Here is a 14,829-nt window from a genome sequence, read left to right as displayed (position 1 = left end):
GTTTCTTCGTGTCTCCCAACCCAACTGGTCCACAGTTGGTCTTCATCATCTCATAGGGTCTACCCCCCTTAGCCGTGGGAGACAGGCTTAAACGGAGAGATCGGAGATCAGAGTGACAGCCCCTGGTCTGAGCGTTGTCGTGTCAATCTGTGTGACAACATTTTTTGGCGCCGTTGCCAGGGATAGAGTTTTTCTGTCCCTGGCATTTCAACGACATTCATCTTCTCATTTTTCATCATTCCTTCATCTTTTTCATATCTCATTTGAGCTAGCAGATCAACTTTTTTTGGCATCATTTGGATCTTTTCATCACCTTATCTTTCGCCATATCAGCGACTACTTTTCAGTTCGTTTCTTGTTTGGGTGGCGACTCCATTTCTTTTATTTTTTCCCAGACAAGAAGCCTCCCTCATATCAGCTTGTTTATTGATTTTTGGATCCTAGAATTAGATTCATTGTTCGAGTGGCAATTCCACTTCTTTCATCTATTGATTTTCTTGAGCAGAGATCTCATTCTATCATCCATTTGGTCCCTCGTTATTCATCATGGATTATTCGTTTAAACCATGTCATTTTACTGATGACCTCCATGATATTCCGGAAGTGGCCATTTCTAAATTACCTTTGTTCTCAAGTGGTGATTCAGTCGCTGTTAAAAGACATCTAGGCTTGTTTACTTGTATAATGATCATATATTGTAGACCCCCTCAGTATAATCATGAAGATGTCAAAATGTGTCTTTTTGTCTTTTCTTTAGAGGGTGATGCTTTGAATTGGTTTAACAATTGTCCTAAGGATTCTTTCACTTCTTTACAAGACATTGTCAATGCTTTTAAAGATAGATATGGTAATCCAGATAGCTCGTCTCGTGCCCCTAAAATTGTGCAACAGAATGAAAGTAATCTTATGAAAGGTTCAGCTGTCGGTGAAAGATTCCAAGACAATTCTTCATATCAGAATGTGCCATCCACCTGTACCATTGCAGATCAAATCCATGATAGTGGAAAAGCAGGGACAAATGACAATGAAAAGGAAGATCAAAGGCAAATTATACAAGAACTAATGTTGCTGGTAAAAAATATGGAGATAAATCAAACTAATTATGCCAATGATGTGAGAACTTTATGCACCCACCTGGAAAAACGTAATAGGGAGATGGAGATCATGCAAAATCAACATACTAAGGAAATTGAGGCCATGAAGATTAATCATGACACATAAATTAGTTTTATGCAAAGCAAGATGTCAAGCTTAGAGGAAAATATGAGGACCATGAAAGCTAATCATGATAGGGAAATTAATTCTATGCAAAACAAGTTATTAACTATGGATGAAGAACTCACTATCATGACGTTCAATCACAATAATCAGTTGGCTATCATGCAAGAAAATCATAAGGAAGAGATAAACTCTATGCAGTATTGCTTGATGACCATAAAGGAAAAGAACGATAAAATAATAAAAGATATGGAAGAAGACCATGCCAGGGAAATCAGTGCTATAAAGGTTGAACACTCTAGTCAGATAGACACCATTAAAATACAGGTTCAGAAATTTCAACAATGGTCAGAAGATGAAAGAAACCAGGGAACGTCAATAGATCATGAGCCTCCTTGTCTATTGCAACAAGCTCCATCTTATTATGAGGTCCTTTGTTCCATTGAAAAGTGGATAATTGAAGGCGATCTGGATAAAAGGGAAATTAATAATAAGGTTGATGCTCACACGGTTAATCCACCAGTCATTAAAGATCAAGTTATAACTCATGGCACCTATGAGATTGGTCCATCATCCTTGACAGTGCAGACGCAGGATGAAGAAAGACATGTCACGCATATCTTACATACTTCATCTGATAGCTTTGAAGCAAAAAGTTCCACGTCATCAATAATACAGCCTACCAGGAAGAAAAAGCGCAAGAGGAAGAAAATGAGAAGAAGATTTGATGCATCAGACGGCCGCGAGCAACTTGATTTTCGGATAGGAAAAAGTCCTACCATATGTAGAATTGGACATGGCACATCCGACAAGCAGCCGACAGATTTGCCTGAAAGCAGGAAAATGCTCAGTATACACTATATTGAACACATCTGATGCCATGGGGCATCCCCTGTATTTCTAACCTTACTCCTTGTTTTTTCAGCATTTTCATTTCTGTTTTAGGATTAGATTTACTTTTCATGTTACTAGATAGTTAATAAATGAAGAGCTTATATCTTTCCTGTGCTTAACGTTATATGATGATTTTTGGATGGACGCTACTTATGTTTTGTTGTGTGTTGCGTGGATGCAGATTCTGGATTCTCACGTTCCTACAGTGCAGCAACGTGTCCCCAAGTGGAGCCAGATGTTGACCACTACATGTCAACTTCCCATAGCAGTACACCTCCTCTTTTCGCAAAAGGGATAGTGCTTAATCGACATGTACGTACCATTTGACAGTCATCGTCGACTTGATCAATTTATGTTGTAAACCCAGTCTGCATGTGTGAATTGTAAATAATCTTAGCAGAGTTGAGTCATGTATGTAAATTGCCTAGGTGGACCTAATTTTCTAGTGATAATCTACGTTCCGGAAGGTTTTTTGTCTCACCGACCCATGATCGGCAGAGTTTTCCTTCAGCCTAACCCCAAAGCCGGAATGAATTTTGTCATTAGAATCTTAGAGGAATCCTAGTGTGTTAATCTGCTAGATTATAGTTGCGCCGCAGAACTGGGTGGTTTATGAGGGTCTATGTCAAATGGGTTTTCCCCTTTGAGATGTAAAATTGTAAAAGTCATGATGTAAAGTGTCTTGAGGATTAGAAAATGTTTTAATCCCCTCTTAAGTCCTAAGTCCTAATTCCTAGGTCCTAGGTGATTTTTCCAAAGGCTAAGTTTGAGGATCTAAAAATAAAAATTAAAAAATTAAGAAAATTAATTAATTAAAAAATAGATAAAAATAATAAAAAAAAATTAAAAATAAAACAAAATTTAAAAAATAATAAAATAATAATAAGTCAAATTTTTGAGTAAATAAATGCAGAATTTTAATTTTTTAATATATTAAAATGCATTTAAAAATTCGACAGATGAGATTAAAAGAAATCTTGATCCTCATCGACGGTCGAGATTAGTTTGACATAGATCACTCGAACTAGCTGTTGGGGATTTTTCCTTTAAATAGGGTGCTAGGGGTCATTTGAGATCAGATTCGATCTGAGAGTCTGGTGCTAGAGAAAGCTCTCTTGTAGTCATTTTTGTGCAATAAAGAAAGACTTTGGGGTTGAAATCTTGCTGGTGTTACTCTTCTCGAAACGTTGTAAGATGTTTCATTTTTCTGCACAATTTTATTTTCAGCTATTGATTTTAGCTTGATGAAGATTGATTCAAGCACAGGTATCTTGTCTGATCTCTAGGGTTTGAATGATATTTTAGATCCTGAAATATAATGGCAGGTATCTTCATTTGATCTGGATTTCACAATCGTTTTTTCCTTCTATGTTAATGGTTGATTTTAAGCTGTGTAGGAAATCTTAGTTTTGAGTTTACCAGGTGTTAGGGGAAGTTATCGGCTGAACCAGCCAACTCCCGGATTGCGTTTTTTTGAAAGAGCCCAGGTAGTTTTAATTCCAGGCTTATCATCTGAAATTTTTTATGAATGCATGCAGGGTTTTCTGAAGTATCTCACATTAAACTTAGATTCTGAAAATATTACTGTGGATTATTGACAAATCTGGCTGATAAAGAGTCGAAAATCTGTAAATACTGTAAATTTTTAGCTGGTTTTAGGGTTTTAGTTTTGTTTTCTGCACACATTATTTTTGGGTTTTCTGTTCTTTGTCATTGCAGGTTGCAGGTATAGGTTTTATTTTTTGAAAAATATTTCAGGGTTTCATCACAAAATCTAAAGCAGCTTGCAGCCCGGGGCTTTCATTGTAGATTTGACGGAGCAAAGATTTCCAGCCTTCACAGCTAGGGTTTGAGTTCACACTGATCGTATTTTCTGAGGGCAGCAAAGTTTCTTTTTTTAAGGCTGATCTGGCCTCATGCGGAAGGATTTATTACTGTTTGCAAGCTATTTGTGGCTTATAAAATTTTCTTAAGGGTTTTGAAGGCAGCCGTAAGACCTTTGAGTGCATATTATTTTTATTTTTTATTCATCACCCACGCTGCCAGTTACAGAACCGCATACATAACCTCCAAGCGCTGTCCTGCTCAGCTCCTTGCATCCTCCATTGTTTACGCTGCTGTTCCTCAAAACCCTCGCACAAGTGTTGTACGCCATCCTCAGCTCCATCCATAGTTTTAAAAACCGGTGGAGAAAACCGGTTACCGGCCTAACCGGCCGGTTGGAAGCCTGGCCGGTCGGAACCGGCCCTCCTAACCCGGTTCAGACCCTCATTTGCCCAGAAATAGGCCCTAACCGGTAAAAACCGGCCGGTTTAGGGCGGAACCGGCCGGTTTATAGCAAACCGGCCGGTTCCGTCCTAAACCGGCCGGTTTATGGACAGGCCGCCGGTAAACACAAAAAAGCGCAGCGGTTTAGGTTCTGAGGGCGGTTTAGGGGTTTTGGGGGTGAGGGAAAGGTGTTTTCCCTCCAAAAACACCCTCACACTTGCTATAAGACACCCCTCTCACTCTCATTTGTCTCACACAACTGATTTGGAGTGTTTGTGAGTGTTGGTGAGTTTGTTTGTGAGCTTGGAGAGTGTGGAGTTTTTGCTGAAGTAGTCATCTTGGAGTTGGAGTTGGAGCTATTTTGGAGTAGTGTGTAGCTGTCAGTGGAGTTGCCATCATCAAGAGGAGGCTAAGGGAGCTACTTTGCATTTCCAGGTAAGGATTTGCACTTGATAATTCCTCATTTGAGTCTGCTGTCCATGAATTATTTTTTTTGTGCTATAAACTTCTCACTTCAATGATCTATCATCTATGCTAAGCCTATGAACTCTCTAGCTCTATGCTATCAAATTTTGTAGCTTGCATGTGCATTTTTTTCCTACATTTATCATTGGTTTTCCATGTTCCTTAGCTGCAAATTTTTTTTTAAATGGCAGATTTATTTGCAAATTGTTATTATTTCAAGCAAACATGGCTCCAAAAGGAAAGGACAGTGCATGGGCTCATTGTGATGTAATTGAGGGAAAAATGATATGCAAATTATGCCATTAATCTATTGGAGGTGGGGGTATTCTTAGGTTGAAACAACACTTGGCTGGGGTAAGAGGCCAAGTAAAGCCATGTGATGCACCAAAAGAACTGTTAGGTCCTATTAGGGCAGAATACATTGCCAAGCTTGAAAAATTTTATGAGGATAAGGCTAGGGAGAAGGCCATCCAAGATGAAATTGCAAGGAAGAGGGAATTAATGGAAACCATGAATCTTATGAAACAGAGTGGGTATGATGATTATGAGATTCAAGACTCCACTTCTATCCCTTCCACCAATGACCCCTTTCACTATGTTCATCCTTCTGTTGGAGTTGGCCAACCATCAAAAGGACCAAAGAGACCAAACATCCAAAGTTATTTCTCATCTTCTGCCACCATTGCCTCTTCTAAATCTAGTCCCACTTCCTCCCAGCCAAGTTCTCAACCCACTTTGGATCAGCATTGGAAAAAACAATGCAAAGAAACTTCTCACCAATACATTGCTAGATGGTGGTATGATTCAGATATCCCATTTAATGCTGCTCGCTCACCTTATTACCAAGCTATGTGGGACTCTGTTATAGCTGCAGGAAAGGGCTTCAAAGGCCCTAGTATGCATGACTTGAGGGGAGCTCTTTTGCAAAAAGAGATATCTTCCATTGATGAGTATTTGTTTGAGTTTAGAGAGTCATGGGTCAAAACAGGTTGTTCCATTATGTCAGATGGATGGACCGATGACAAGAACCGCACTATCATTAATTTCCTTGTTTCTTGCCCTCAAGGAACCATGTTTTTGAAATCAGTTGATGCATCTGATAGGGTAAAGGATGCAAGCCTTCTATTTGAGCTTTTGGATAACATTATTCAGGAAGTTGGGGAGCAGCATGTTGTGCAGGTCATCACTGATAATGCCTCAAACTATGTTCTTGCTGGAAAGATGCTTGAGGCCAAATATAAGACCATATTTTGGACTCCATGTGCTGCACATTGCATAGACCTCATGCTTGAGGATATAGGCAAGGTGGAGTGGGTAAAAAACGCTGTAGAGCATGCCAAGTGCATTACAAAATACATTTACAACCACTCATGGGTATTGAGCCTAATGAGGAAACACACTGGAGGCAAAGAGCTTGTTAGGCCTGCAATTACGAGATTTGCAACTCACTTCCTCACGTTGCAATGTCTCAATGGTCAACATAGAAACTTGCAGAAAATGTTTTCCTCTGATGAATGGTCTGAATCTCGGTGGGCTCGTAGACCAGATGGAAAAGACACCAAAAAGAAAGTGTTAGACACTTATTTTTGGAAAAGGTCTGTAGAGCTTGTGAAAATTACCGAGCCCCTTGTTAAGGTGCTAAGGTTGGTGGATGGGGAAAGACTGGCCATGGGCTACATTTATGAAGCTATGGATCAGGCAAAGGAGCAGATACGGGCAGCTTACAATGACAGGTTAGCTAAATATGGCCGTATATGGGAGATCATTGATAACAGATGGAACAATCAACTCCATCGTCCTATACATGCAGCCGGGTATTTTTTGAACCCAAGGTATCACTATAAAAATCGGCTAGGAGATCAGCATGATGGGGAGGTCAGAGCTGGATTGATTGATTGCTTGGAGCGCATGGTCCCTAACCATGTAGACCAGTTGGATATACATAGACAGCTTACTATTTTCAATCAAGCAAGTGGTACTTTTGGCAAAAACTTGGCAAAGATGGCAAGAGATGTGGACCAACCAGGTAAGCAATTCCAATTTCCATTTTGTTTTTCATTTCAAGTTAAAATTGTTTACGTTCTTTACAATTCAAATTATAAACTAAGTTACTAATTATTGTCTTTTTCTTTGCAGCACATTGGTGGGAGTCATTTGGTGGCCAGTGTCCTCAATTGCAAAGGTTTGCAATTAGAGTCCTCAGTCAAACTTGCAGTGCTTCAGGTTGTGAGCGCAATTGGTCTGTTTTTGAGCGCATACACACGAAGAAGAGAAACCGTTTGGAACAAAAACGGTTAAATGATCTTGTTTTTGTGCAATACAACCTTCGACTGAGGAGGAACCAAATGATGAGCAAATCACCTGATCTAGATCCCATTGTGTTGGACGATATTGATCCAACATCAGAATGGGTGGAGGAGACTGAAGATCCTGTGTTTGAGGCTGATTTTGATATCGACATGGCTTTAGCGGAGGATGAGGCAGATTATGTGGCGGCATCAGAACCAGGATCAGTAGCGGCATCAAGGAAAGGCAAGGAACCAATGGAAGGCACTAGTCGTGCAGGTCGACAAACTCGTGCTTCCACTAGGTCCACTTCTATTGTCATTGGTGGCATTGATACTGATGTTGCAGATGAGGCAGAGGCATCCTCAGACTCTGAACCAGATGATGTCTATGTAGCTCCTGATGATGATCCTGTGTCTAGTAGTGGTGATGGACTTGATGATTGATCATGTGTACACTGTAGACTTGTAGTAGGCCAATGGCCTCATAGCTTGCAGCATTGTTTTTGGACTTTATAGGCCATTTAGAGCCTCATTTCTTATGTATTTTGCTATTTTGTCGATGATATGTATTGCACTCGGTGCCATTTTGATATATTCACCTTTGCATGGTATATAAATGAGCAAACTTTGCATATTTTGTCTCTATTGGCTTGGAATCATGGTTTTACATCTTAAAAATAGTTTTGTTTCATTAAAAATTAATTATTTAATGTATTTTTTAAAAACCGGTTCGTTTAGACCAAACCAGTCCCGGTTAGACCGGTTCCGGTCGGTAAACCGGTTAGCTAGGTGGACCGGTTCGGTCACCGGTTCCGGTTTTAAAAACACTGGCTCCATCATGGCCCTATCCACCTCACGCAGCAGCTTATATTCAACGTTTAACACACCTGAACACATTACGGCACAACAAACTCACGTTTTTTTGTATACGTATGGTAAATTTCGATTTGGCAGGTTTTCCCTTGCTCCACGCTGCTATTTCAAGCCATAAGCCAAACCCTTCCCACGCAGCAGCAACTTTCAGTCGTTTCCGCTGCCTAGCCAAGCCCTCACGCAGACATTTTCTCTGCCATTTCTCTCCTCTCCTCACGATGTCAGCTTCAACATATTTCTGCTATCTTTCCTCACCTGCGTTCTTCCCTCAACTCCGGTACCCTCATCCGCTGCAAATCGCTGTCCATTTTCGCGGCCTCCTCTTTCTCCCTTCGCACCTGCAAATATATCAAGCAGTAAAAAACAAAAAAAAAATCAAGTTTTGGTAGGTCGTATGAGTTTAGCGTAGGTGGTTTTAGTTTTTAGGTTAGATAGCTTTGTTTAGATTTTAATTTAAATCTTTATAAAAATAAAAAAAATTCGTTGTTTTATTTTTTTATTTATGTAGTATAGTTAGGAGTTAGGGTTTTAGATGCATTTTTTTTTAAATTTTGATTTTTTTATTTTTACTTTAGAAATAATTTCTCTCTATTAGAATCGATTTTATTTTCGTTGTAGTTTAGAACTTTAAAAGTTTTGTTAAAGATTCGTTTAGTTTTAGATTCTTTTTGTTTTGTTTTTAGTTTTAAAGTTTGAAACTTTATATCAAAAAAATATATATAAAAAAAATATAAAATATATAAAATATAAAAATCGATTTTCATTTGTTTTAAATTAGGTTTTATTTAGATTTTAAGTTTTGTTTCATTTTAAATTAAAAATTTTAAAATCATAAATAATATATAAAAATTATAAAATTATTAAAGAGTTTTTTTTTTTTTTTTAAAGGTTTGTTTAAATTTAAAATTTAATATATATATATATATATATAAAAATAAAAATTTCTTAGGTTTTTTCTATAGTTTAGATTTTAATTTAGAGTTAATTTTCGTTTATTAGGGTTTTTTTTTTTTTTTTTAGCTGATAGTCTGAATGTAGTTTAGCTTAAGTTTGATTCAAAAAAAAAAATAAAAAAATAAATAGATCAATAAAAAAAATAAATAAATAAATTTTCATAAAAAGTTAAAAATTTTCTTTTTCCTTTTTAGTCTTTAGTTTAGATTAGATTTTATTTTTTAGGATTTTAGTTTTGACTTAAAATTTTATAAAAAAAGAATATATATATATATATATATATAAATTAAAAAATATTTTTGAAAAAGCTTTACAAAAAATTGAAATTTTCATTTTTGGTGTCTCTATGTTCCATTTCTCTATAGTACGCATTTAATGTTTATCTTGAAGTTAGCTATGTGAAAGTGGTAACTAATTCAGCATCTAAATTTTATGATCATTTAAAGCATTTAATTTTTCTTTAAGTTTAATTGCTGGATCATCGTTAAAGCATTGTGAATTTACTGGATATCTTGCATTGCTTGGGTTATTTGATGATAAATGTTTGTTTTACATGGTTCATATTTCTGCAACATCTAATCATTTAATCATTAACTCCATAAGGCACTGGTCTATTAAACTTAACAAAATCAATTTAGTGCTTGTTTCTTCGTGTCTTCCAACCCAACTGGTCCACAGTTGGTCTTCATCATCTCATAGGGTCTACCCCCCTTAGCTGCGGGAGACAGGCTTAAACAGAGAGATCAGGGATCAGAGTGACAGCCCCCGGTTTGAGCGTTGTCGTGTCAATCTGTGCGACAACAGGCCCCACCACTATCCTCGCCATTGGCGCTGCAGTTATTCCTATTACTATTTCAAAATCACCAACAATGAGCATATGACAGAGCTCAAGGAGAAATTCAAACAAATAAGTTTCACATGTAATTCTTGCTTTTGATTATATGCGATGACACTGACCAGAACTATGTTTTACATGAATGCTCAAATTCGTTTGATGATTTCACATGTGTTGCAGGCGACAAGTCGGCAATACAAAAGAGATACATGTACTTGATAGAGGAGATTATCGAGGAGAATCCCAAAGTCTGAGAGTACATGGCACCCTCGCTGGACGCACGACAGGACATGGTTGTGGTGGAGGCACGCAGAGTATTATGGCAGATGGCAAGACATCTCGTTGGCCTTTTATTATACTTAATGTAAAATACATTATTCAAAACCATTATGGGTTTCTGAAGGGGATTCAATCTATGCTTATCGAACTTATTTGATATTTTGCAATTAACTGACTGAATTACTCATTTACTTCCGGAGATCCTATATAAATGCCACATCAGAGGTCATGAGTTCGATTTAGCAACAAGCTTCTGCTAAAAAAAATCAAGGGTGGTACTATAAAGGAGAGCGTACTGTTAAATTCAGTATTCCTGAAGTTAAGGTTTCTAACAAAATTTAATTGGAGTCTACAAATACTGCATATGCACTTAAGGTTTCCTGGTCTGAGGGGTATGAAGGATACTCAGAAATCTAATATAACATTTCGAAAATAATACTGATTACAGTATTTATAATTCTTATTAATTACAACTGTAACCTTATTTTAACAGGTCCGAGAGTTTGAGATGGCTCTGATACCAAAATGTAAGAACCCTGATTTCAAATTAATTTCAAAATACCAGAACATGAAATTTGATGAAATTTGAAAATTGAATTTGAATAACTAATCTAATGAATACCAACCTGTCCGCTCTGCTACGAAGCTCTTCTACAATTGTTCTGCTATAATTTTGTCTTGGCTGCAGTTCTTGTCCCGACTACGTTACAAAAACGGCCAAAACCACCCTGCCGAACTGGGTACAACCTGGGTACACAGTCTCAGAATGCTTTCCAATCGAATCAACCTGATCCCTCGTGCCCAAAAACTCCAGTACAATCAAGACTCAAGAGTGTCTGTATCTCTGTGTTAAAATTGTTCTCTGTTTTTCCCCCTCCCTTTCTCAAGATTTCCTTCCTCCTTTTAATTCCCCGTCCACCGCCTTCCTCCCATCTCCGTGTCATTATTTTGATACGTATAATTTTTATAAAAACAAATCTTATTTGATTTTGTTGATTTTATTCGGATATGGAGATTTGATTTGATAAAGTTTATTTATTATTTTAATGAATTGATTTTATTTATTTAATTTATAATTTTAATTAATTTATATTATTATTTTATTAATTTTAAATTTTAAATTTTAATTTGTAAATTAGAATTAACATTTTCTGTTAGTTTAAGGATTTATCATATATATATGATATTTTGGTGAAGTATTAATTCATTACCTTCATTTGTATCTCCTCCTGTAGTAACTAGCTTATATACAGTGCGATACATGCGGGTCCATGCATACGTAGCTATCGTATGGAGGTCTCGTATGTATGCTAATACTCGCATTTTATTTATAGTTATAGGTGGGTCATTACATTAGTGACCCTATTCCCTCATAAAATAATAACTAGGGTTTGAAAACTTAGGTTTTTCATAATCCCTTACGCCATTCTAGGGCTTGATTTTTCATAAGTAGATCTGCTTTAGACTCCATCACCCAATGTCAAGCACTGACCTTTCCACATAGGTGATCACAACCATAAAACAAAACAAAAAAACTTTAAAAATCTCTTCGTTTTCTTCTCTTTCTAAAATTTCAGACTTGAAAATTTTGGTCCCAAAATTCTAGCCTCTAAATTTTCAGCTTTGAAATTTTGGCCTTGAAATTTTTCGGCCCTAAAATTTTGGCCCCTAAATTTTCAGCTTTGAAATTTTTGGACTCTGAAAATTTTGGCCCTTCAAGGTAAGCAACTAGGGTTAGGGTTTGAAGCAAAATTGAACTAGGCCTGGACGTTCAATTGATTTGAATTTGTTTCACCTTGCTGATAATGATATTTAAAACATCAAAATTTAGTAGTGGTTGAAATTGCTTCCCTAGGGTCGACATCGTCAACCCTAAGCAATTCTAGGGTTAAAAAAACCATAATTCTGCACTAGGCTTCAACTTAGGGTCACTTGAAGGCTTTGGCTCCTTTTGTTTATCATACCAATTTTTATAAGCCTTTTCTTGGTCTTATGTGCCTTTGTAAGCTATTATCATTGCTTATCCCTTAAACCCTAGGCCATAAGTACTTTTGATAGGTCCCTTGGAGAGCACGTTATTCCTTGTTTCACTGGATTGGGCCTTGTTCTTAGTTGGACTGCTCTCCTTGAATCTTTTGTAGGTTGCTCCTAAGGTACACTATTCCTTGTTTAATAAGATTGAGCCTTGTCCATAGTCAGAGTATATCGGGTAAGCTTATTCAACCTTCTTTATAGGTTCCTTTGAGGGTACAATTCTACATAGAATTGAGCCTTGTTCTTAGTCTGAGTAACCCCTAAGCCTATTCAATTGTCACCTTTGAACTCTATACTGAGAGTATCCTTTAGGTGACCTAAATCAGGAAGCCTCTGTCGTGGTGAAAATCCACTAAAGAGGAGCAGGTTGTGTGCTATGGTGACAATGGGCCTCTACCTCATTATTGTCCCTTGGTCTAGTTCTTGTCTTGTGAGCTCCCCTCACAAGACTTGCTAGATTTTGAGGCAACAATTACATCTTGGTCAAACTAGGTCAACAGGTTAGATAAAGTTTCCATGGGGAAAAACAAGCAAAGTGTTGGGCAGAATCAAACATGCATTATGTTAAAAGTGATCAGCATGAAGAGACAAACAAAACCATCCATTAGATTTCAAATAACAATTAAGGCATTATAGAACCGAGATAGGGAGGTGATGATGTGGCATACAGGGTGATGATGTGCAATGCCCTAGGTGATGTGGAAAATCTGAGGGACAACCAGTACAAATCAGGAATGCCTGAGAAAAACCCAGATTTTGAAATTGCTAAGTAAGCAAGGGCATTGAAGATCAAGCATCAGGGTGGCAAAGTCAAGTTATTAAAGGAAAAGTGAAGTGAAAGTCAAGATGAACTAGCCATTGGAGGTCAAACTAGCTGTTGAGGATGAGTCAACTAGCCAACGAAGTCAAGATGGACCAAGAAGTTAAGGAATGGTCCAAGGAAATAACTGTTACAACTAACTTATTCTTCAAGATAACCAAGTCAAGTTCCAAGGATAAGTTGTATCACCTTTTTGTGCAAGAAAAATTCTAGATGGACCAAGGGAGTGGAATGTTGGGCAAAGAATAGCTACTATTTTGACTCTTGACCACTGGAGACCATTAGAAGAGGGAATTTGTGGGCCAAATCATGGAATTTTGTCCAACTTGACACCCTTGTGGGAAAAATGAATTATTTTTGTAATATTTTATGAATTAAAAATTACCAAGTCTCCAACTTGTGGATGACTAGTAATATTTTATTGAAGGAGAGTCCCATTAGCCATTAACTAGCCATTATAATTTTTCCTATATTGGTTGGGTTCTCATTTTAAAATTGTTGTTGTCAATTGAGATAAGTGTTATCATAATAAAGAGCTCACATTTTGCAAACCCTTGTATAATTTTTTTTGTGCATTGTGCGGAATGATTATTGTTTTTATTTTCTTTCTTGATACATGTTTTGAGGCTGATTAAATCTAATTTTTCTTGATGATAAATAAAATTACACTAAGATTAACGACTTTTGTCATTGAGGGGCTACCTAGTCACGTGGAGAGAGCCAATTAAGGGGCAACCCTACTTGATTTTTCTTGGTTTTGCAGGTAAATCAATCCAATCATTTGAACCATCTCTTTAGGGAGAGCTTCAACTTGTTTCTAGATTTTTTATCTATCACACACAAAGATCGAAGGTTTAAGATGCCACTTTGAGGAGAGCCTGTTCCTAAGAAGATTTGATAGTCATCAAGAGGGCTAAGTAATGGTGGGGGCGATTTCCATGTTGGATTAAACTCACTTCTTTGAAATAAGCCAGCTATATTGACCTAAGGGGATATTGACTTCGCATTCTAGTGAAGGTGAGGCATAATGGATATGTATTACACAATAAGCACCCTTATTTAAAAAATAAAAACTCTTTGTTTTAATTTTCTGTAATTAGATTATTTTCTTTTGCTTGCTGGTTTTTATTATTTTATCTTATTAGCATGCTTATATCTCGGGGAAAATAGAGTTGATTGCTATATCTAACCAAGAAAAGGTACAAGGTTCATTTCAGGTTATTTTTACACGTATTAACTGTTTGACACTGTAGATTTGAAGTTTCCAAGGATGTACCAAGCGGGATCTACAATTTTCACAGAGGTTTTCAGCCCATCAAGTTAGTGCATCCATCCTCAAACCTTTGTATTTACTCTATAGTGCTTGATAATTAATATTGTGTATTTCAAGTAAATTTTAGTCATTTCCAACCACACCTAAAATCAAATTTGGAAATTTTTGGGTGAGTAAATCAAAAGGGTTTCACCCAAAATTTTGAAAAGTACTTTTCAGCTTGCTGGAAATTCACTTTTCACTGAGGGGAGGCCCCAAAAGCCTCCATATTCACACTCATACCTTCTCCACCCTTAGACTAATCATCTGGGAGTGCGAAAGAACTTGTAGGGTGGTTGTCACAACCAAATCAGATTGTTGTCCCTGCATTTTTGGCACATTTTGCAGTCTGCTAGATAGGACAAGAAGCTATTTTTGAGTCATAAATCTCTAATGAACGACCCAATTCACATAATAAATACATTTTTGGTTAGATACTTTCTTTTAGACCAAAATCCATAGGTTACATGACATACTTTCCATTAGTTTCTACTTCTAATATTTGTTGTTTATTTTTTTGCTACTGCAATGACATATTTTGCAGCTAGACAAGTCATATAAGCAAACACTTCCATTCTAGGTGATCTTA

At 37.0% G+C, this 14,829-nt stretch overlaps 2 protein-coding genes across 16 annotated transcripts in view; both read left to right on the top strand.

Moving 5' to 3' along the window:
* LOC149206742 (RNA polymerase II C-terminal domain phosphatase-like 4) overlaps positions 1–14,829 on the top strand; it is a 408,482-nt gene that overhangs the window by 318,948 nt on the left and 74,705 nt on the right. For 14 of the 15 annotated variants that reach the window (XM_089395565.1, XM_089395564.1, XM_089395562.1 and 11 more), the window contains one exon: positions 14,182–14,247. The exons of the other annotated variant lie outside the window; for it this stretch is intronic. In XM_089395565.1, the coding sequence (XP_089251691.1) occupies positions 14,182–14,247 (66 nt within the window). The remainder of the gene's footprint in view (positions 1–14,181; positions 14,248–14,829) is intronic. 15 annotated transcript variants of the gene reach the window in all.
* On the top strand, positions 6,201–7,943 carry LOC149206744 (uncharacterized). The gene is made up of 2 exons (XM_089393791.1): positions 6,201–6,871; positions 6,982–7,943. The coding sequence occupies exons 1-2, from the start codon at positions 6,232–6,234 to the stop codon at positions 7,575–7,577; spliced, it is 1,236 nt and encodes a 411-aa protein (XP_089249917.1). The 5' UTR covers positions 6,201–6,231; the 3' UTR covers positions 7,578–7,943.

The sequence above is a fragment of the Pinus tabuliformis genome, chromosome 1_2 (assembly GCF_031772625.1).
Source record: "Pinus tabuliformis cultivar Carrire ecotype Pingquan chromosome 1_2, CPIR1, whole genome shotgun sequence".
Classification (NCBI taxonomy): Eukaryota; Viridiplantae; Streptophyta; class Pinopsida; order Pinales; family Pinaceae; genus Pinus; species Pinus tabuliformis.
Note: the sequence above shows the minus strand (reverse complement) of the source record. Positions and strands in the feature narration are given on the sequence as shown.

What these genes read in the sequence shown, in the direction of transcription:
- LOC149206744 (XM_089393791.1), top strand. Translation starts at nt 6,232, where the DNA reads ATGAGGAAACACACTGGAGGCAAAGAGCTTGTTAGGCCTGCAATTACG. An exon ending in AAGAGATGTGGACCAACCAG is followed by an intron (nt 6,872 to 6,981) that starts GTAAGCAATTCC and finishes TTTTCTTTGCAG; the next exon opens with CACATTGGTGGGAGTCATTT.